The sequence below is a fragment of the Sinocyclocheilus anshuiensis genome, unplaced genomic scaffold (genome assembly GCF_001515605.1).
Source record: "Sinocyclocheilus anshuiensis isolate Anshui unplaced genomic scaffold, SAMN03320099.WGS_v1.1 scaffold1089, whole genome shotgun sequence".
NCBI classification, from domain to species: Eukaryota; Metazoa; Chordata; class Actinopteri; order Cypriniformes; family Cyprinidae; genus Sinocyclocheilus; species Sinocyclocheilus anshuiensis.
This window is the reverse complement of record NW_015555709.1, coordinates 472,036-494,247: the sequence shown is the minus strand read 5'-3', so window position 1 is coordinate 494,247 and position 22,212 is coordinate 472,036. Positions and strand designations below refer to the sequence as shown.

General features: G+C 36.3%; 2 protein-coding genes across 2 annotated transcripts in view; both read left to right on the top strand.

Moving 5' to 3' along the window:
- LOC107671885 (diacylglycerol kinase alpha-like) overlaps positions 1-14,812 on the top strand; it is a 28,849-nt gene extending 14,037 nt beyond the window's left edge. The window contains exons 3-24 of the mRNA XM_016464885.1: positions 778-854; positions 2,850-2,979; positions 3,682-3,756; positions 3,842-3,891; positions 4,016-4,090; positions 4,425-4,541; positions 7,411-7,528; positions 7,791-7,879; positions 8,695-8,814; positions 9,010-9,108; positions 9,258-9,344; positions 9,435-9,508; positions 9,616-9,690; positions 9,931-10,016; positions 10,130-10,219; positions 10,302-10,462; positions 10,623-10,687; positions 11,875-11,965; positions 12,348-12,525; positions 12,604-12,721; positions 13,062-13,122; positions 13,804-14,812. Of these exons, the coding sequence (XP_016320371.1) occupies positions 778-854; positions 2,850-2,979; positions 3,682-3,756; positions 3,842-3,891; positions 4,016-4,090; positions 4,425-4,541; positions 7,411-7,528; positions 7,791-7,879; positions 8,695-8,814; positions 9,010-9,108; positions 9,258-9,344; positions 9,435-9,508; positions 9,616-9,690; positions 9,931-10,016; positions 10,130-10,219; positions 10,302-10,462; positions 10,623-10,687; positions 11,875-11,965; positions 12,348-12,525; positions 12,604-12,721; positions 13,062-13,122; positions 13,804-13,881 (2,114 nt within the window). The 3' untranslated portion in view covers positions 13,882-14,812. The remainder of the gene's footprint in view (positions 1-777; positions 855-2,849; positions 2,980-3,681; positions 3,757-3,841; positions 3,892-4,015; positions 4,091-4,424; positions 4,542-7,410; positions 7,529-7,790; positions 7,880-8,694; positions 8,815-9,009; positions 9,109-9,257; positions 9,345-9,434; positions 9,509-9,615; positions 9,691-9,930; positions 10,017-10,129; positions 10,220-10,301; positions 10,463-10,622; positions 10,688-11,874; positions 11,966-12,347; positions 12,526-12,603; positions 12,722-13,061; positions 13,123-13,803) is intronic.
- Positions 14,813-15,983: 1,171 nt separating this feature from the next.
- LOC107671830 (general receptor for phosphoinositides 1-associated scaffold protein-like) overlaps positions 15,984-22,212 on the top strand; it is a 12,806-nt gene continuing 6,577 nt past the window's right edge. The window contains exons 1-3 of the mRNA XM_016464816.1: positions 15,984-16,377; positions 19,950-20,002; positions 21,002-21,056. Coding sequence (XP_016320302.1) covers positions 16,165-16,377; positions 19,950-20,002; positions 21,002-21,056 — 321 coding nt within the window. The 5' untranslated portion in view covers positions 15,984-16,164. The remainder of the gene's footprint in view (positions 16,378-19,949; positions 20,003-21,001; positions 21,057-22,212) is intronic.

Genomic DNA, 22,212 nt, shown 5'->3' with positions numbered 1-22,212 from the left:
ATATATATATATATATATATATATATATTGGTCAAATATGCCTTAACGCTTTGTATAAAAGCATCATATGGTAAATGCTTAAGTGTAAATGTAAATAAAATATTCCAGGTGTTCTTCATGGATATTGATCCATTTCATTCCTTAAAAAACACTTCAGAATGAATTGTGCACTGGTAAAGTGTCATTCTTGCTGAAGATAATAACTGAAAAGTAGTTTGACCAACATCATGCAGGCATTATTCATAACTGGCCAATCATGGCAAGAAGGTGGGATTTACAGAAAACAGTCAAAGCAACGCAAAACTGCATTCATATAACATATGAGGACTGGAGAGACCACATCAATAGGAAAACAAAGCCAAAACCTGGACATTTTAGGCAATTCAGAAATCCCAGCCAGGACATGTCCATGAATAAGAGGATATATGGTCCCCCTATTTTGAATGGCTGTCAATGGAGAAAGACATTTTTAATTTCCTGTAATTGCAGTATCTGACCAGCAGGGGCTAACAAGGTCATGCTAAGCAGCCACACCTTGACCCCTTGCTTGCTGGGATTGAGGGATTTTTATACAGTAAGGTTTTGTAGATACTTGCCCTAAGTGTGTACTGAGTTCTCGCTAAGCCTGTTTTTCATGCAGAGTTGATGCAGATAGATACAGTTCATTATAAGGTGTGACGTCTGTGGTTCTTTGTGCCAAAATGTCATCTTGTCTTTTTTTTTTCTCTTTCTCTCTTTCTTTGCTTCCTCCCACTCGCCCTGTCTATCTCTTTGCAGACTGCAGTCTAAAAGTAAAAGATGTGTTAAAGGAATTCAATGCAGATGGCAGGTTAGCCAAGTACAGACACGGAGAGGTGAGTGAACAGACTGCCAGGGGCCAACTGTCAGCACTCTGCTTTTACAGCATCTTAGTCCAATTACCCATGAACAGATCCATCCACCTCTGTAATGTGAATCACTTCACGTCTGGTTAAGCATATCTGAGCTCATCCGCTGGACGATTCATGTAACGTGTACCTGCTTAGTCAGTGAGTGCCGTGTGTACCGATTTTAGCTGTGTGTTCCACACAAAGCTCACTGCCATTATGTGAAGCTGTAGTGGGTGGTTGCCAGGACATTTTTCTCTGCAGTTCCTATTCTCTGTGATGTTTTTAGAGCATTGCTACGCATTTACTAGGGTATTCTGGTGACCCGAGCCAAAACAGCTGATCCCCAAGTATTTATGATGCAAATCAAAGGGATTTTTCAAATTGTTTGATCAGCTTGCAGGCAAAAATTGTCTAAGAGCACATCTCTTCAACAAGCTGCATGATTTAACCCTATAAAGCCTACTGTATCATGTTTGATATGCATTTCTAAGGCCTTTAAAATGATAAAAACTTTGCTGAAAACCTGTTGTATACAATAGTCTACATGACTTGTAGAATATGTGCTTTATAAGTACTAATAAAAATATGTAATTAATAGGCATGATAATAAGCAACTAGTTAATAGTGAGAATTGGTTATTTTATATTTCAGCACAATTTTTCATATTTTATTAAAAAGTAAAAGGCCTTTCAATATAATACTAAAAACATCCATGTCCACATTTATTTTTATAAGGTTAATAAAATATAAAAATAACTTTTATATTGTGAGTAATATTTCAGGATGAACATTCATTGGACTGAAGCAGTATTTTATTTTACATTTTTTTGAAAAATCATGTTAAAATGTAAATATAAAAATAATACAACAGACTTTTGAAGAATGTTTATTTGTACATAAGTTAATTTGTATCTCAATTATCATTGTTTTGCATTGCATATGTTTTGCCCTCCCCAACTGATATGTATATGCATTTTAAGTAGTCTGTTATACTGTTACAAAGATCTTATTGGTTTACATCACAAGCTATCAGAATTTTATCACAAAAGCCTGATGTATGAAATATGATGCAAAACATAAAATACATATAAAATGACATGTATATTAAAATCTAAAATGATATATATTAGATTTGAGAAAGGTTTGATAAACTGTTCCATTAAAAAGTTAACTTTATAAAGTTAACTGCTTCCAAACGCAATTGTAATAGTTAAACAACAGGAAGTTCAGTGTAAAATGGAAAGAGATTGCTCTGAAGTCGTGGGATTATAGCTCTTAAAAGATTTGCTATTCAGACATGCTCATGTTGCAAAGATTTAGTCCGTATACCTGATATGTGCAGTGTGCACTATTTTTTCAGCTGACTGTGTGCTGACTTGGCTCTCAAACACTTTAAATCAATGCTTCAAGAGTTTTGTTTCAGTCATTTTTGTGTTTGTCTCACTCTAAGCTTTATATTTTGCTTGTGTTGGGTGACTAAAGGAAAATAAACAACAAATTATGTCATGGAAGTCTTATGTATGTTAGTATGGGAGGAGTATCTGACTGTAACCTATCTTATATATCTCGGTTTTCCTCTTTTTACTCCAGATAGAACAGCAGTATCCTGAGGCCTTTGAAGTTTGAATACAACTTGCTGGGCTTTTTTTTTTCTTCCATATTATCTCTTTTAAAAACTAGGACAGGAACAGCAGGCACTGTTAGTAGAACTAGGATTAGGTTTGTAGTGCAGAATCTAATTGGATCTCTGTTACATCCCCTTGAGAAGGTTCCAGATAATTTTATGAATTTATTAGTTTGCAATAATGTGTACTTTCTGAATGATCACCAAAATAGATGTTATTAAAAAGCCCAATGATATATTCCAAAAACTAAGTGTGATAGTGGTTTGTTTGTGTGTGTATTTTGTGTTCTTTGAATGCGTAGCAGCCTTTAATGCACCACACTCATCCGTTATTGTACAAAATGATTTGTCTTTAGTGCATTGATGAGGAAGGTTTCCGCCTCTTCCTGAAGACATATTTGGAGGTGGAGGACTTCCCACCGGATCTGTGCCAGCGGCTGTTCAGATCCTTCCAGAACTCAGAGTCAGCAAAATCAGATGAAAACAGTGGGTCATGTATATGCTTGTATATGTATATGTGTACACATACATACATACACTACCGTTCAAAAGTTGTTAATACTTAAAAATGACAGTAAAGACATTTATAATGATCTAAGATATATGTCAAATAAATGCTGTTGTTTTAAACTTTCTATTCATGAAAGAATCCTCTCATTAAGTATAATGGTTTACGCAAAAATATTAAGCAGCACAACTGTTTTCGACATTATTTAAAAAAATTATTATTTTAAATTGTAATAATAAATGACCAAATAAATGCAGCTTTGGATGAGAGACTGCTTTCAAAATTATCAAAAAATATTACTGACTCCAAAATTTTGAACGATAGTGTACATGTATGGGTCCCATGTATAAGCAAATCTGTAAGTGAATCAACAAATTTAGTTACATTACTGGGAATCATATTTATTTATTTGAACCCTTTTATCAATGTTTGATTTTTATTTTTTAAAGGCACTTTTTGAGTTCAATACAAGTTAAGCTGGATTGATAAAATTCTGTCAAATAATTTACTAAAAACAACAACAAAAAACCCTCCGGATTTATTCCTTTGCTCTATAAAACGATTATTTATTTTTTATTTATAACCTTTTTTAATAATATTGTTTTTTTTGTTTTTTTTTCAAGCAATGTTTCAAACAATGAAACTAAAGGATTTCTTATATTCTTTGTTTTCTCTCTTAGTGGAAGTCTTTCTGAAGGATGTGTCCTGTTATTTCTCTCTCCTGGAAGACGGGCAGCCCAGGGACAAACTTGAATGTAAATCTCAATTTTTTGCCACTTCGAATATCTATAATGATTATTGCCATCTTTGCAGTACGTCTCCATGTTTTTCCCTTCACAGTTGCCTTCAGGCTCTATGACAGAGATGGCAACGGTGTCCTGGACAGTTCGGTGGGTGGTCTTAGCCTGAAATATAATCTACTTCCAATTCCTCATTATGTTGCAAAACTGAATCATCATGCTCAAATTACATCTTTCGGTAATATCTATAACTAGTCATGTTTCTGAAAAACAGGAAGTGGACCGCATTATTGCCCAGATGATGCACGCAGCAGATTACCTCGGTTGGGATGTGTCTGAACTGAGGCCTGTGAGTTGTGTTTTGTTTGTGTGTGTGTGTGTGTGTGTGTGTGTGTGTGTGTAATACTTGCCAAGAAGAAGTGAAATGCCTATGCGTTCGACAAGTTATTTTCCATCTTATCCACACCTTGCTGAAGAGACATTCCTCCTCATTTGGCATGAATCAACTTGTCATGGGGCAAAATAAGGAAGGGAAAAAATGAATCTGACAAGATCGTTTGCATAATGTTGCTCCTTCTGATTCAAATGAAGTGATGATTTAGTTACATCATATACAGGTTACAACAGAAACACATTAATACAAAAGCATATACTTTCTCATTGCCCAATGTGCTTGTTCTCAGGTGCTGAAGGATATGATGACAGCGATTGATGCAGATAGCAGTGGAACGGTGTCGTTACAGGAATGGGTGGAGGGGGGAATGAATAACGTCCCGCTGCTGGTTTTACTGGGACTTAAGGTAGGAAAACACAAGCATAGATTCTCACAGTTTCAGATGCAGAGAGCTGCTATTTTTGGAGTGTACAAGACTGTACCTCAGATTACACTGCTCAGAAGCAAAAAGAAGCAAAAAAGAAAACATTAAAATGAGTAGATGTATGTATTTATTGCGCTCTGTCCTTCTGAGGACACTTTAGGTTCTGTTGCCTGGCTCAACCTCAATATAGCATACCAAAAGCCTGCTGACTTTGCACTAGTGCAAGCAACAGTGACACTTCCAACACATGCTTGCACGCACACGCATAATAAGTACAACCAAAAGTATATTACCATTTTGTTTAATTAATTTATTTTTTAAATATGTTTATTTTATTGTTTTATTTTATTTTTACCTTGGATAAATTTTACAATTTTATTTTATCATCATATAAGAATTTCACATGATTATTTTATTTTATTTTATTATATATACAGTATATATATATATATATATGTATGTATGTCCCATGCAAATCTGTGGTAGATTTGGTTACATTACTGGGAATCATGTAATTTATTTAAACACTGGCACAATAGTGACTCTTCTAACATATGCTCACATGCATGCACATGCTTATATGCACGGCCAATATATAATTATTATTTACATTTTTATTTGTTTAATTTTCATTTTATTTTAGTATTACTTTACATTTTTATTTTTATTTTTAACAAGCACACATGGATGTGGTGCTCAAGTGTCCACACACTTTTGCCGGTATAGTCATGATGGGTGGACCAGATTCAAAACTTGAAGAATTTGTCAGTGGTAAACCCATATAGATTTTCGATTAATCTAAATTTTGTGTCTGTGGTGGTTCACAACCAGGAGGCATGTATATACCAGCAGAAAGATGCAAATAGAATTTTTGCAAACCAGATATCCCTTGCATCTCATTAGCACGTCATGCATAAGATCTACTTTACATGACATCTCATTAAAATAAGCATGCATCTGAAGAAGGCATGCGTTCAGAATATCCCTGACATGCATATATTCACACAAGCCACTTCAAAATGCAAGCTCAAGCTAGCATCCTGCAAGTAACACTAGATCAGTAGCTGGATTCACACTCCTCCGGAGGGGGAACATAAGCTATCTAAACTCCTAAGACTCTTGTGTCTGTCTATACTGTGCTAGTGCATGACCTGGAGACAAGCCACAGAGTTAACAGCAACTTTTTTTCCATGACTAATTACAGCTACATATAATGAAAAGCAAAGTTCAACCTTTAAATGCTAAGCCAGTGCCACTTTCACACCAGAAATGTGCATTTAGCACTAATAAGCATGGTTCACAGTTAAACCACATAGACAAAGTCACTGCAGAATTTACAACTACAAGATGTTCGTTGTTACCACCAGCGGTCACAGTCCGTTACAGCAAATGTAGTTTGTGCCGTCATGTAGATTATTTTAATCACATGAATCTAGTCAGCCTAAACTTACATTCCTGTCTTGCATTTGTGAGCCAGAGCTTTGTATCATGGTTATGCTTAACCATGTATCAAAGCCAGGGACTTCCCCATATGCTATTTCCACCTGCCCAAGTGGCACAAGGGGGCTATGCTGAGCCATCAGGCCCAGTTACAGCATGGCTGTGTGGGCTACAGTTTCTGACCTCCTGTTCGGTCATCCAAACCAATAATATTGTGAATTATTTATAATTCTCTGATGTGACTGCATGAGTCAATGTCCTCAGCCCACCCTAACCTCCTCCAGCCGGCCGTTGAATTCATAAAAAATAGCCAGTAGGTGTAAGATAAGGAAGCAATGTGAAATAAACAAGAAAACGGCACTCTTGTGAGTCACTGAGAGTGGTTCAAAAACACTTTCCACTGATTTGTATTTTATTTACGCTTGTGTCGTCATCGGTTTCTTTAATAGATGAGTACATCTCATCTTATTTATTAAAGGTGTTTGTCCAAAACTAAAAATTATGTCATCATTTATCACCCTAATGTTGTTCCAAACCTGTTTGCTGTTATTTTTTGTGTGAAGCACAGGTGGAGAATTTCTGGTGAATCTTCACGCATGTTTTTTCCCTATTACAACAGAGGCCATAGAGTTTTTTTAACCTTCAAAAATGTAAAAAAAAACCCCACCAAAAAGTAGTTCACGTGACTCGGCTGATATATTTTAAGTCATACAATATCATTGTGTGATGATTCACTGCTAAACTTTCCTTCCAGTAAACTGTAACTGAGTCAGTGAGTTGAACTTAACAACCAAAGCTGTGAATGAATGAGCCGATTCTTTTAATTAAACCAATTGATCCAGTTAAAAAATCAAACTGATTTGTTCATGAATCACACATGGTTCATGAATTGTGGTGCAGTCACATTAGCAGAATGTATTGTGTAAATAGTTGATCATATAGCGATATATGAAGCACAGCACACACAGAAGTCACTTTCAAACCAAGGAGATTTTTGTTTGTCAATGCAGCTAATTTTTACACGACTAACTTGAACCCTTCGCAAAAAGGGGAAGTCTTTCATCCTAATGCGTAATTTCCAATTGTGTGGGAATAAAATGCCTATTGAAATGTTCCTGTGAATATTCACTGCCTGACCATACCTTTAATGATTCGTTCGTGCTTTGTTCATGACAAAATTTTATATTTTGGATGAACTATCCCTTTAAGATAATAATTTGAACTCATGTCCTTTTGTAATGAGGCTATATATCTGTTTTACTACATGTAAGCCTCTGGTTAGAAGCAGATTAAAGGAATGTGATTCTTGGCTTCATTGGAACATATATTGAATGACATGTTACATTTTACAGAATCAGATTATAAAGAAAAAAATATGTTTTCTAACATGATGTTTTTCTGCTTGCCCAAGATGACCCAAAGAGACGGCCAGCACCTGTGGAGGATGAAACATTTCAACAAGCCTGTGTACTGCAACGTCTGTCAGAATATGCTTCTGGGGCTGCGCAAACAGGGTCTCTGCTGCACCTGTGAGTGGAATTCTGGGTAATTTACAAGAAAGGTTCACAGATTGCTTTGCAAATGTAATCAATATTTCCAGACTGCCAATCAAATGTTTCATTTTAGCAATTAAGATACTAAACTTTTCAAGATATATCCCAGAAATCCAGTGTGCTAACTTATATTGTGGTTTATCTGCCTAGTAGCTATATAGTTATGCATAACCTTGCAAACCCATATGTTTAGTTCTGATTCAGTTCAGGTGTCACAATCATTTGCTATCATACACAGGCTGCAAATACACAGTCCATGGCCGGTGTGCAAATAAAAACCCGGCTCCGTGCACCCGCACATATTTGATGTCAAAGAAAGAGACTGGGGTAAGAACACCTTTATTTATTTTTTTATTTTTTTTATTAAATTTAAAACCAATACAGATAAATCCCATCCCAGAATTGCATGGCATAATAAGTGTAATAATGTAAAAAGTAATATGCATAAAGCATAAAAAATGCTATTAAATGCTACCTTAAAGGGTTAGTTCACCCCAACTGTAAAGTTACGAAGCTATGAGAATACTTTTTTGCACAAAGAAAACACACTTTTCTGGACCTTGAACGTGGTAGTTACCTTGCTGTCTATGGGAGGGTCAGAGAGCTCTCAGATTTCATCAAAAATATCTTAAATTGTGTTCCGAAGATGAACGAAGGTCTTACGGGTTTGGAACAAACATGAGGGTGAGTAATTAACAACAGCATTTTCATTTTTGGGTGAACTAACCCTTTAAAACAGCTTTTATTGCTACCTGTATATGTTATATATTATTTATAAAATTGTATTTTAAAAAGTTAATACCTTTACAGAATAAGAATTAAAGAAAAAAAGGAACAAAAATAAATTAAAAGAACATATTTCAATAAGTACATCTTCTTCAAAAAGTCTAAAGATCTTCTTTAAATAGTCTAAAAATAGGCTACATGTATTCAAAAATATCAGTTTATTTCTTATTGTCCCAGGTTCTGTGATGAAGGTGTCTCACTAAGGACAATTATTCTATTGTATATCTGACTTGTTGGGCCCAGGGCAGACAGAGCCCACTTTAAGCATCTTCTATAAGCTTTTTTCTTTAGTACTGCCATCAAGTGGACACTGGAAATGTAAATAGCATATGTGCATCTAATTTGTTTGCATGCAGATTGCGGCCCATGACTGGGTGAGTGGAAACTGTGATTCTGGGAAGTGTGACCGGTGTCAGAAGAAGATAAAGAGCTTGCATGGCCTCACTGGGAAACGATGTGTCTGGTGTCACACCATGGTGAGACTGAGAATTTCTGAAAAGCTACAATATACAGTTGCCAAAAATCTTTATATAATAATAGATTCAAGTGCACTGTACATAGCAGCATTGGGTATTGCCATTGATAAAATATCACAAATGAAGCAGGTCAATTTGTCAGTTTCACACTGGTTCATAATTTTTCATTACATGATCTTTACTGTCATATTTTAGAGACATGATGAGTGTGCAACCCAGGAACCCTTTGAATGTGATTGTGGCCCTTTCAGAGATCATATCTTACCACCGTGGGCCATTTATCCCGTCATCAAGGTAATGCAAATTAAAGTCCGCAAATTAAAGACTTAATTCCATGGATTCAAGTCTCAGGATTTGCATCTGTTTGCATCTGCTTATATAGAAGACAAAAGCACAGATTAATTGGATTAATTATATCTTCTGTTTTTTGTTTCCTCACTTAGGAGAGGCCGAACTGCATAAAGAATGGCTGTGCATTTGCAAGTGATGACAGTGAGCACAACACTACACCTGATGGACAGGTACTACAGGTAAGACACGGCCTGGGCTGTTTCAGCTTTCCCAGGCAGAGACAAGAGATACTGAATGAAACGAACACACAACTTTCTGTACCCAAACAGATAAACCCAATTCCTGACACTCATCCTCTTTTGGTGTTTGTGAATCCTAAAAGTGGCGGTAAACAGGGGGAGAGGTGAGAACACTTCCTTCCATCCATCAGTTGTTGTCTAATTGCCTGTGTGTCTTCGATATGACTATTTTAAATCATAAGTTTTACTCACAAAATGTGTGTTCTTACAGAGTCCTTCGGAAATTCCAGTACTTGTTGAATCCTCGGCAGGTTTATAACCTTTCCAGTGGTGGACCAGGACCAGGGTAAGGATTTCACTACCATTTCTTCATGTCTTTATTCGTGCCCTGGATCCACTTGACTGAACTTGTGGACAACACAACTATTAAAAATTGATTAAGATTGAAAAACACATGGTGTATGAGCCACATTTTGCATTTCGTAGATGTGGGTGGTGATATATTGGGTTTAATACTTTAACAGAAGCTTGTAAAAAAAAAAAAAAAAGTGCTTGTAATATATATGATCTTTTATTTCCAAACCAGGTTATGTTTCTTCAGAGATCTGCCGGACTATAGAATATTAGTTTGTGGAGGTGACGGCACAGTTGGCTGGATCCTTGACGCTATAGGTTGGAAACTAAATCAAACATACATTGTGTGATGCTCAAAACAAAACCAAAGAGGAGTATGTTTAGCTCTCATTTCACTTTCAACCAAATGTTCTTTTCAATTCCTCATGAAGATAAAGCCAACCTGCCAATGCGCCCCCCGGTGGCCGTGCTTCCTCTTGGCACAGGAAATGATCTTGCACGCTGTCTTCGATGGGGAGGAGGTGAGGGCAAAAGCTGAACTTGAAACTTGAACATGAGCATTTATGTATATATTTAGTGTTTTTCACTGTTATAATGTTATAGGTTATGATGGTATGGATCTGGGCCGGATCCTGAAGGACATTGAGGGCAGTTCTGTGGTTCCGATGGATCGCTGGAGTATACAGGTGACCCTGGAGGACAGTCAGGAGAGAGGTGACCCTGTGCCCTACGAAATCATCAACAACTACTTCTCCATTGGAGTGGTATGACACATTCAGTACTGCATTCATCGGAAATATGACCTTGATTATATTCACAATCCTCTCATTTTTCTCTGCCAATATAATATGTTATTTGAAAAACTTTGTTATTTAACTCCTAGTATATTTATCATTCTCACTGTATTGATTGTTTGTGGAACAGGATGCCTCCATTGCTCACCGCTTCCACACCTTGAGAGAGAAACACCCACAGAAGTTTAACAGCAGGTGGGCATGTTGCACACTAGGACCCCACTAGAGTCCACAGATCTACTCATCAATATGTATTTCTTTAAAAAAAAAAAAAAAATATATATATATATATATACACAAAATCCATCACCTAATTTTAATATTTATGATATTATACAATAACTCAGTCTTGGCCTTTTATAATTATGTGATGTTTGTAAACGGGGTGTATGTCTAATGTTCATTACAATACACAGCAGAACACTGGATTTGATGTAAATTATTTATATGAAACATTAAATAAATTTTCATTTAATAATTAAAATTATTTTTAAACTGAATGAAAACCATTGTAAATGTAGGTTGTTTGTTTGAATGAAATCGAGTGCTTTTTTAAAAAAATAAAAAAAATATTACATTTTTGCCGATTATTTCCTGGAATTTAATTATTGTTTTTGAATTTCATTATTGGAAGGAAATAAAGATAAATTATAACTGTAATAAAGATAATTATAACTGTAAACAAAATATTACTATTATTTTTTATTAAAAATTAATTCAGCATTCAAATTCATTTAAAGTGACAGTAAAAAAATGTACATTGTTTCAAAAGATATCTCATTCAAATAAATGCAGTTTTTTGATCTTTCTATTTATCAAGAATCCTGCATAAAATATATCACAGTTTCCACACACGTATAAAGCAGCACAAATGATTTTAACATTGATAATAAAAAGAAATGGTATTAGAGCATCAAATCAGCATATCGGAATGATTTCTGAAGGATCGTGTGATAATAAAAAGAAATGTTATTAGAGCATCAAATCAGCATATCAGAATGATTTGTGACACTGAAGACTGGAGTAATGGCTGCAGAAAATTCAGCTTTGCATCAAATGAATAAATTATATTTTAAAACATACAAATAGAAAACAGTTATTTAAAATTGTAATGCTATTTCACAATATTACTGTTTTTACTGTATTTCAATATTTGCAGCCTTGGTGAGCATAAGAGACTTCTTTCAAAAACATTTAAAAATCACACTAACTGCAAACTTTTAACTATATTGTATATATGTAATAGTTTTGTTGTTGTTGTTTTTGAAAAGCAGTTTGCCTAACATTCGATTTAATTGTCAAAAACATAAATCATAAACATCAAGAAAATGATCAGCAATCAGTTTGTGGCTTAGTTTTCATGCATATATACTTTCTTACAGAATGAAGAACAAACTGTGGTATTTTGAATTTGCCACGTCCGAGACGATCTCAGCATCTTGTAAAAAACTCAAGGAGTGTCTCACCATTGAGGTAAGAAAAAACACCTTACAAAAAAGGCTCACACTCCCATCTAAGTTCAAAGAGGTTATTGATCATTCCAGCTAGCCTTGCTCCTTCTTTCCTTGTGTTGAAAGCCCATCAAAAGGCATCAGCTTAAAAGCATGAGCACAGCGAGGGCATTAGAGTGCTAACACCTGTTATTAACCTGCTTCGGGTATTAGTCATCTGTCAGAGCTCAAGCCAGGAACATTTCAATCTACCAGATCAGGGGCATTAATTCAGAATATGAAGCAAAGGCAATTCATTACTTCAAAATCTGCTTACGCACGTTAGATGTATTCAGCTAGAAATCATTTTGAATATGAAAAACGTAACAGAACTGACCCCAGAGCCTCTGTCTGGCCTTATCCAGTGTTGCGGGACCCAGTTGGATCTCAGTAATCTTTCTCTGGAAGGCATCGCCGTCCTCAACATTCCCAGCATGCACGGCGGCTCTAACCTGTGGGGTGAAGCCAAAAAAAGTGACAGAGCGGAGCAGGGCTTGCCTGAAGTCATAGTAGACCCCGAAGTCTTAAAAGTGAGCCCACAAGGTACGTTTTCCTTCAATGCAGGGAGCAACTTTTAATACGAAGATTATCCAAAACACTCAACAGACTGTCTCCAAACAGACATGAGCGACAAACGCGTGGAGGTGGTGGGATTGGAAGGAGCCATCGAGATGGGACAGATATACACAGGGCTGAAGAGCGCAGTCCGACTCGCCAAAACATCTCAGATTATCATCAGGTGAGACAAATGCTTACCAGCAAATGTTCTTAAACAAGCTCATACAGGCACAAACCAGTCATGACATGCTCAGACATGTCTAGTCTACATGCATTTGCATAATCGTCTGTTCGCTTTTTCAAAATCCAAATATTTAAATTACATTCCATTAATTCTTTTGTCATTAAATGGGGATGGTCAATTTATTCTGTAACACTCTGTCAACCACTATTGAGTCATATAATGTGAATGTGTGCTTAGTCAGTCACCCAAGCAATTGCCCATTATATGATTCATTGGTTATTTTTGTTTCTAAAAATGTACCTAATTGTTTTATTCAAAAACGTACCCTCATTTATAGGACAAAGAAGCCTTTGCCCATGCAGATTGATGGAGAACCGTGGATGCAGCCACCTTGTACTGTAAGTGTCCACCATACTGCATTTCTAAGCATTTTACTTTGATTCATCCAGGTGACTCTTTTGAATCCATTCATTAAAAAGATTCAGATTTATACACTGATTTGTTTAGTGACCCTTTCTGCTGGTTACACTGTAGTAGTAATAAGCGAAAATCTTTTTGTGTGTTGTGTGTTAATCATTTGATTCATTCACTCAACTCAACCAAGTCAAGTCTTATTACACTTTGTGTCTACAAATCTATTAATAAACTCTATAAACAGTGTTTAGCTACCATAAGTGTTGTTTCTAAATAATCAAAAAAAACAACAATTTAATCACCTAATTTTTAGTGAATGATAAGGATTTGTTAAAAAAATACATTTAAAATGTCATCCAAGATGTAGATTTTGTTTCTTCACCGGAACAGATTTGGAGAAATTTAGCATTACTGGTGTGAATGGGTGCCATCAGAATGAGAGTCCACACAGCTGATAAAAACAATTCTAAATTTTTTCAAATCTGTTTCAAAACAAACACATCTACATCTTGGATGGTCTGAGGGTGAGTCAGTTTTCATGTACAATTTTTTAGTGAACAATTCCTTTTATTTCAGTTTAAACTAATAGAAACATGTCAGCATTAAATGAGATTTAACTTAATGTGTTGTTTTATCTGGTTTTTTTTTTCATTATTCTTCCTCAGATTCACATCACACACAAAAACCAAGCCAGTATGCTGATGGGCCCTCAAGCCAAATCTGGCTTTTTCAACCTGAAATAGAGTTTACCTGCGCTTGAGGATGATTCACTTCGCTTCGAAACTCTGTGTGCATTAACAAGGACTCTGAAGCTAATGACAGTGTAAAGTGTATGTAGATTTTGCAGAAAATCCTTAATAAGGTTGTAGCTCTTACTCAAAATCCTTGTGTGTTTTTAGGAGATTATCCTTACATGAGGTAAAAACTCTTCGCTAGACCATCTTAACATCAAATATGCTCTCCTTAAAGAAATGTAGTGCTCTTAAACAGTAGCTCATGCATTTTTGGCTGTGATAAAAAACGCATATCATGTGCACAGGTCATTCCAGGTAAATAGGTTGGATAATTGTTTTAAGGTTATGTAGATATACATAAAAATATGCATCACTCCAAAGCATCTAGTGTATTAATCAAGGTTTGATGCGCAGTGACTTTGCTGTATAGGTGGTTTAATATTAGAGATAGATCTTCGCTAACTCTGCACACTGCTTTTAGTTATTCCTTTAGATTTTTTCTCAGTTACTTTCACTAATTTACTAATCATGAATGTCAGATTACTCCGACTAATGACTAGCTTTAGCAAATTAAAATCTGAAGAGCTTTATGAGACATCTAATTTATTTGCTGTTAAAATGTAAACACCTAAAATAGTAGGTGTAATGTTTAGATAAAATATCGAAATGAAACCAACAGTATGTTAACAATTGTTATTAGGTTATTTTCATTGTATTAAGAATGTATCAAGTCAGTTGTGTAAAACTGATTTTGCAACATTTCATACATTTACACAGTTAGCAGTCCATCTATTGTATTTCCTTCAGAAAGCTCAATGGGCAAAATCCTAAAGGTTTTAGATTGCACATTTATGGCACTCTGGCAGGCTTTTTAATTTTACGTTGCTCCTGAGAATGTAGAGGATCTCTTAATTTTGTGAATTTGTCTGAATAAACATTTCAATGTTAAATGATTTGCAGTGTATCTCTGTTTTGATAAAGGTTTCTTAATGCCATAATTTGCCTCAACACTCATAAAGTGTTTACAGCATAAAAGCAATAGAGGGCTCTATCAGTTTGACTAATTTTACACGAGCCTGCTCAGCCATAGAGTTCAAGTTTCATTTTCTCATATACCATTTCTAGGTTACTGAAAGTAAGTATTTATTTAGTTAGTATATCGTAATTAATTTTTATATACTTTCTTCCAAACTCGCATGTGATAACTCATGATAACCCAAATATTAGTCATTAATAATACATATCAATATTAAAATGAGCTCCATTTTTTTTTACCTAAAATGTTGCTACAGTTGCATCGGTATGTGAGGATAGTGGCCTAATTCTTTATTATGTCTGATTTAATCTCAAGGTTCAGTATATTTCACCATGACATACGCTAACGATGTCTGATTCTGATTCGTGGATGAATTGTTCTTTAGAGCCGAATCTTTTCAAATAGTCGGTTCACAAAACGACAACGTGGTTTCATTGAGTCAGTGAACCGCTGAATGGTGTGGCTAAAAGTTACTTTCATATCCAAACCTGTTTTTATACAGTCTATGATCCAAACACTAGAAATATAACGAATGTACCGGAAATATGTTTATTCAAGTTTTATCAACTCGCATACAAAATCTCTGAGTTGGCTTTTTTTTTTTTTATTGTGCAACAATCCAAAAAAGAGAAACTAAATAAAGTTCAGGATTGACTAATATTAATGCAAATTATAATTAGCTTATATACTACTACTACTACTAATAATAATAATAATAATAAATCATTACAAACGTACATCGTGACGTGTTACAGTCTATGGTTAATATTATGGTTTTATTAACGAACTGTTCTAAAGAACCGATTCGGTGAAATGAGTCAATCTTGCCCTCACTGGTACAAACATTGTTGACCATGGCAGTCGAACACATAAAACTATAGGCTTAGTACTTTTTGTAAGTAACCATTGATAATAGTGTCTACTAAATAATGCTATGTATAATCCTATAACACAGTTTCAGTGGTCTTCAATGTTGGGTCGTGCCAAAACATCGCTTCTGTGCATGACGACCAATCGCATCGCGCCAATTGTGTGGCCCCGCCCCCTTTTCAAGTATTTCCTTCACATGTGCGTTTCTAACGCGACGAGTCTGTCCGCAGATGCTGCTGCTGAAACTGAGCTAGAGCTGGGGATTATTGCACAAGTCAGAGTGCTGGCTGGTGGCGAGTGTGTGGCTTTTCACCCACACTCAGTACTTTTCATCTCTCGCTCTTCTTTCATATACTGTTGCTTTCTTATTGAGTGACACGCGGACTATGAAAAATATGACTTTCCGACGCGTAAAGAAGCTGAACTCAAACAAGCCGGACAGCGGGTCGCTGTGTCACGACAGTGGGGAGATCTACTTTACGTCTTCCAAATCGGACAGCTGTGGGACTGTGGATCGTGGACCCTCAAACTCCACTGAGGTTTATAATTATAAGACCCTCGCTTACTCTGGAGGGACCCTACCAAGGAACTTCAAAAAGGTTAGAGCATTTCATTTGAAACTCGAGATCCAGTTTGCTGTATTTGACTCCTTTAAAAGTGTTTACATGTACCATGGCGAAATATTAATCCATATATTTAGTTATACATTTTCAGTACATGTGATAATATTGATCTACTTTTGATTCCCATCTGGAGAAAAATAAAAAGTTTTAAGTCCAGCCAAAGATAATTTACTGGTCAACCAACCCATGATCAAAAAGGTGTTTGGGATAGTTTTAAATGCACTTTTCAGATAGTCAGGTTGGGAGACCATCTAAAACCAGATAAGACCAACAAACCATCTTAGGCTGTTTTTAGAGCAATATTGGCAAGTTATCACTATAGCCAGATGTTGAGTGCACATGCTTATTTAGAAAATCTTGATCCTGAATAATCATATACCATCTTAAACTGGTTTTAGCTGGTCTCCCAAACCATGGGAGACCAGCTAAGACCAGCAAACCAATTTTTTCTTCAGCAAGGTTGAGCTGTAGTTTCCGCAGCGTGTTACTGAGTTAAAATTGAACTCACACTTCATCACATATACTAATATCAGCTACTGGAGTCAAAGCTTTAAAAGTTATATTACACATGTTTACCACACTTTATATCTGCCCTCTATGCATCAACATCTTGAATAAATTGTTTGGTGTTGTCTGGTCTTAATTAAGCACAGAAATAACAGTTCTGTGATGAGTTTGCTTTAATTAGAACCAGCAGTTGCATGCAACACTCAAGTTTGATTAGTTTGATGGCACACAAGTTGAGCTCCACCTCTCTTGATAACTTTTATATGCCACCATTATTGGATGTAACTTTATAGGACAGTGTTTCTCAAACCTGGTCTTGGAGTAGCCTTGAACTGGACATTTTGGATGTTTCTCTTATTAACACACCTGATCCACATCATCAGCTCATTGTTTGATGCTCTGAACTGGGTATGAGACATTCCAAATGTGCAATACTCAAGTACTCCAGGATTAAGAGCCACTGTTGCATGGGACTATAAGGTAGCTAGACTCAATTAGGTAGTCAATTAGACTGATGTTCCTGATTGAATGGCTCAAGCAGTTGTCACACCTAGTGTGCATCTGTGACCATCAGCATGTGACGGTTCCTCTGAAGAAGCTCATTTGGATGTATGCGTGTGAGCAGTCATGCAGAAATTTAGAAGTGGCTACACTTGTTCATTTCTGCATGACTCTGAATCATTTTTCATGCAACACAGACAATAATTCATATCATGCCACAGAAAGTAGAGAATGACAAATTTACTACTGTTCAGTAGTTAAATTACTTATTTTATTTGTTGTTTGCATACATTTTCACAAGGTCAAAGGTTGTATGCTAAACTTTTTTTTTTAGGTAGCAAGTAGCAACCATTCATTATCAGATGAGAATTTTTTTAACATAAGCTAAACTTTATTAAAACATTATTATTATTAGTAGTAGTAGTAGTAGTATATTACCAATAATAAATAGAAAAGGCATTTTCATATAAATTATAAAAACTCATTATTATTATCAACAGTATTTCAAATTAGTTTCAATTTACATATCTGATAATAATAATAATGTTTACATATCTGAACATGTTTATTGTAATGTTTTTTTTTTGTTTTTTTTAGATGGATAGATGCATATATTAGATAAACAATGTCTAGTCCAAAGTCTCCCACACTTCTTTCCAAATCCAAAGAGAGGCATTAATCTGCTGGTCAATTCTACAATGTACCTCGCTTTGGCAAAAGCAGTTGCTCTTGGGTTTTCACCATACAGATGTGAGCCTGCTTGGTTCTGGCCCTTGGGTTTAGACGCACTGAAGTGTGTTTCATGGTCACTCATGGTGTAAAGTGTTTCCTGGTGTCTTTGGACCACCCACACGCAGGTCTGACTCCACCGACTCTTTTGAGTAACTGTAAACAGCTCATATGTGTCCCTGCTGAATTCTGGGCCTGCTCTTTTACAGTCCACCTCCTGTGTGGCCAGCCGAGCCATTTTATGGATCCTGACCAAGTGTCCGGGGCAGTGAAGCCCCCTCCAGATTGTCTATCTATAACCTTTGTGTGGAACTGAATTTACTGCAGAATTGAAAAGGCCTGAGTGACCAGGGGTCAGTGCATTTGTGTTGGTGACCGTGTAATGAAATGGCTTTTGAAATTCAAATAGGTCTGATATGATCTCAGTATTTCCCGGTAACTGTCTGGTGACAATCAAAACTACATCTAGTATGTGTTATGAGTATGACTCTGATATTCTTAAAGGGATATCTCACCCAGAAACAACAATACTGTAATTTATTTACCCTTTACTCTTCTTCTATCTCAGTGTTTTGTTTGTTTGTTTTCGTTTAGTTTTAATTTTAATGTTTTGTTTTAGTATTTAGTTTTGTTTTTTGTTTTGTTGTAGTTTCGGTTCTTTGTTTTCGTTTAATGTTTTTATCCATGCTTTGAAAGTCAATGAAATCCAATGTTTTGTCATTGAGTGTGAGTAGGCTAAATGATGACAGTGTTTTCATTTTTGGGTGGACTATCCCTTTAAGACAATGTTGCTGTGTACAAATAGAAGTCTTTTAGATGGTGGGAAAAATATTACAATTATATGAATTCTGGCAGAATGACCGCAATTTTTGCCATTTTATGGTCAAACATTTTATGGTCCTTGACAGTTGGTTTACTCAAAACTAGCCTGCAACATTTAAATGTTGTATTTTAATTTGTGGAAATTAAACTAAGCTTACTCGCAGTGGAGTACTACACGGCAAGCTTTTGGATTGTAGGGCAGGGCAGGTTTATGAACAGCTCTCTTTATCTGGACTCCTACACTTTGCGTGAACGCCGGACCACAACAGGGTATTGTGTGGCCGAGAACTTTGCTACCCCATCCAACTGGCCCATAGGGACCCTCTTAGTTACATGGAAATAAATGAAGTCTTTGAGGGGGACCCTACGACCATTCTCAAAGTGTATGAAAATAAAGAAAGGCAACGTTTTACTAGCTTTGGAGGGTTCGTGCACAAAGTGCACTTTGTGGGAAGCTGAAGTTGTTGGGGTTGAGGTGCAGCCCGATTGAATTGGCATCTGTAAGAGCGGGTGTAATATGAATGAATTCTTATGTCCGTTGCGCAGTTTGGGTTGGGTTTTCAACGTTATCAGTCAAATCATCAGTGCTGTTATAACCCATGACAGAACTTGTATTCTCCAACCTGGCTGCATCTTAGATCTCCTTGTGATAATAGACTCTTACAGTGATAAGTTTACCTAGTCTGGAGATAAAATAAGATCAGAAACCAAACCAGAGAAAACTGCGATAGAAACAGTTAAGTGAAAGAGGCAGGCAGACATGCATTTCAAGTTATATCTGTGCTTGTCGTCCGAACTGTTAAACAGCATGAAATGAACACGTTGCACAGCTTACAACTCAGACTTTGGGAAAAGACCTGTTGATCAGGAGGGGATTTCTAAGTGCACAAGGGCAGATATGATGTGGCCAAAATTCACAGACACTCATTTTATTCCTCTCTTGTTTTCTTTCTATTTTTCCCTTCATCTCTCTTCATCTTGCTAAACAGAATGGTGGGCTGCAAAAGTGGAAGCCCCTTTCACACTCTCCAGAACCACAAAGGTAAGATTGCCACTGCTTGTTCTCCACCTACACAGATTTGATTGGTGTTTGCATGCGTCATTGTTACTTCCTTAAAAAACATTCTATTTATTGTGACAGTTATGAAAATGTCAGACCCTAGTCATTCACGCTTTTTCCAAGGTGTCATGGAATAATTTATTTATATAGATTTATATAAAATGGCCTTTTTGGAGGACAGAATGATTGCAGTGAGGCCTGAATGAGCCTGTGAATAAAAAGGGAGTGCGATTAGGATCGGCCAGATGGTCAGATACGATCTTTCTTCGCTGTATGCATCTCTTTGTTTAGTATATGCGTATGCATAATTCATGATTGCCTAATGATGTATGTGTGCTTTCAGAAACACAGGACTCTTGTCATGTCATGGTATTCATAATAGACACGTTTGAATCCCGAGATGGCTCAATTGACTACAGTAGTCAACATTTGAAGTGGATCAAAAAAGTTAATCAAAGACAAGAATGCATTTTGGTTTTAGGACAACTTTGATGAAAGGTTTTGATCCACTTCAAATGTTGACTAGTGTAGACAACTACTATTATCCCAACAGAAGTCATCTCCAGTTCAAGATGCACCTATGTGATAGTCATTCATGCCCTGAGGCCGTTGTAATTGAGAACTGTAAAAACACAGACTGTATAACAGTATGAAACCGAAAGCTTACTGAAAACATAGTTTGAAAATGAGCTGTTCTTCAGATGTCACACCCAGAATCTTTTTTTACTTTTTGATCTTTTTCAAACATTTCCCATTACGCCACACAGACGTATCCTCCAAACAGCAGTATCATGCGGTTGATTATGTGTTTCCTCTGTGTTTCTTTCATCATCCATGTTCCTGTAAGCATTGACCATCAGTCAAGGTCATAGATTGAGACAAAACCATTCAGAACGAGACTTTACTAAGACCGTCTCTGTGCAGCTGCCCTTTTTTTGATCATATTAACAGAATACCCTCAATTTTGTTTTTTCCTTTCAGGAAAACAGTGACCCTGATGAAGAAAGAGGAGGAGGCCTTTGGCTTTGAGATCCAGGTAAGAGGGATTTAAAACTCTTTGAATTAATTCATGGTGGTAAATAATGTAAAACCTTTCTAAGGTGGCTTGTACATGTGGGTGAGCCGCTCATAATTAAATCAAAGTAAGGCTTTGGATGAAGGATCCATTCATGGTTAAATAGCTGTTATGTTTAGTCGATGACACCAGTGTTTATTTGACCTAATTTTGACCGAAACAAGTATTAGCTAAGATTTATCCATGTGTAATCCAGTTGTAGTTGTGACAGAATCAAAAATCCCTCTTAGTATGAGAACCTGCATGTTTTCTCTGTAATTTGTTCTTCACAGTGTATACTTTATCAAAGTCTGGTTCCTCAATGTGGAACCGATTATGAACTCTGCATTTGTAATTATTTATCCCTGTTCAAAGCAGTATGTCATTTGTTTTGACATATGTACCAGATAGCTAGTTTATATTTAGTAATGTATAATAGTTCAGATGCAGGATGGAGGACCCCTCCTTTCCTGCCTTGTCCTCTAGTTCAGGACATGACATCAAGTTTCTGTCACATGAGGCAACATATCAAGAAACGAATTGTTTTCTAGGATGGCGTGCTGTAGACAACATTATTTTCAGAGTCGCTTAGCAGCAGGGATACGGTTGGCCTTATCCACTATGTAAATATGTCTACTTTGCATCTCCTGAGGCGCTCAGTGTCTCAGAGATTCGCGTAAGCGGTTGGAGTGTGTGGGAAGAGGACGGAAACAGATGATTCCAAACATTTGAAACTACTTTACAAATGATTCACGTTTCAGAGATGTTTGTAAAATTGCATGTTTTTTGAGTGTTTATTGGGAGTTCAGTAGACATTGAGACATTGATTGGCCAAACGCGTGTGAAAACGCCCTCACCCGCCATGATTTAAAACGCTGTGTAAACACACTGTAAACATTGTGTCAACTTATTTCGCAAGTATGGAGAACAGCGATAGATGGACGGATGCTGAAGTGCAGGCACTTGTAGCAAATGTAGCTCTGCCAGTTGTCGGTGGAGATTCTTAGTCCTCCTTTCCGTTCTTTCAGTCGCTTTACGTATACGTCGACTTTCCATGTCCATTATTGTGAAACCCGCGAGACACAACAAAAACACAGCTCCGATCACAGCGTCCTCCATCCTCCTGTTGTTAACGTTG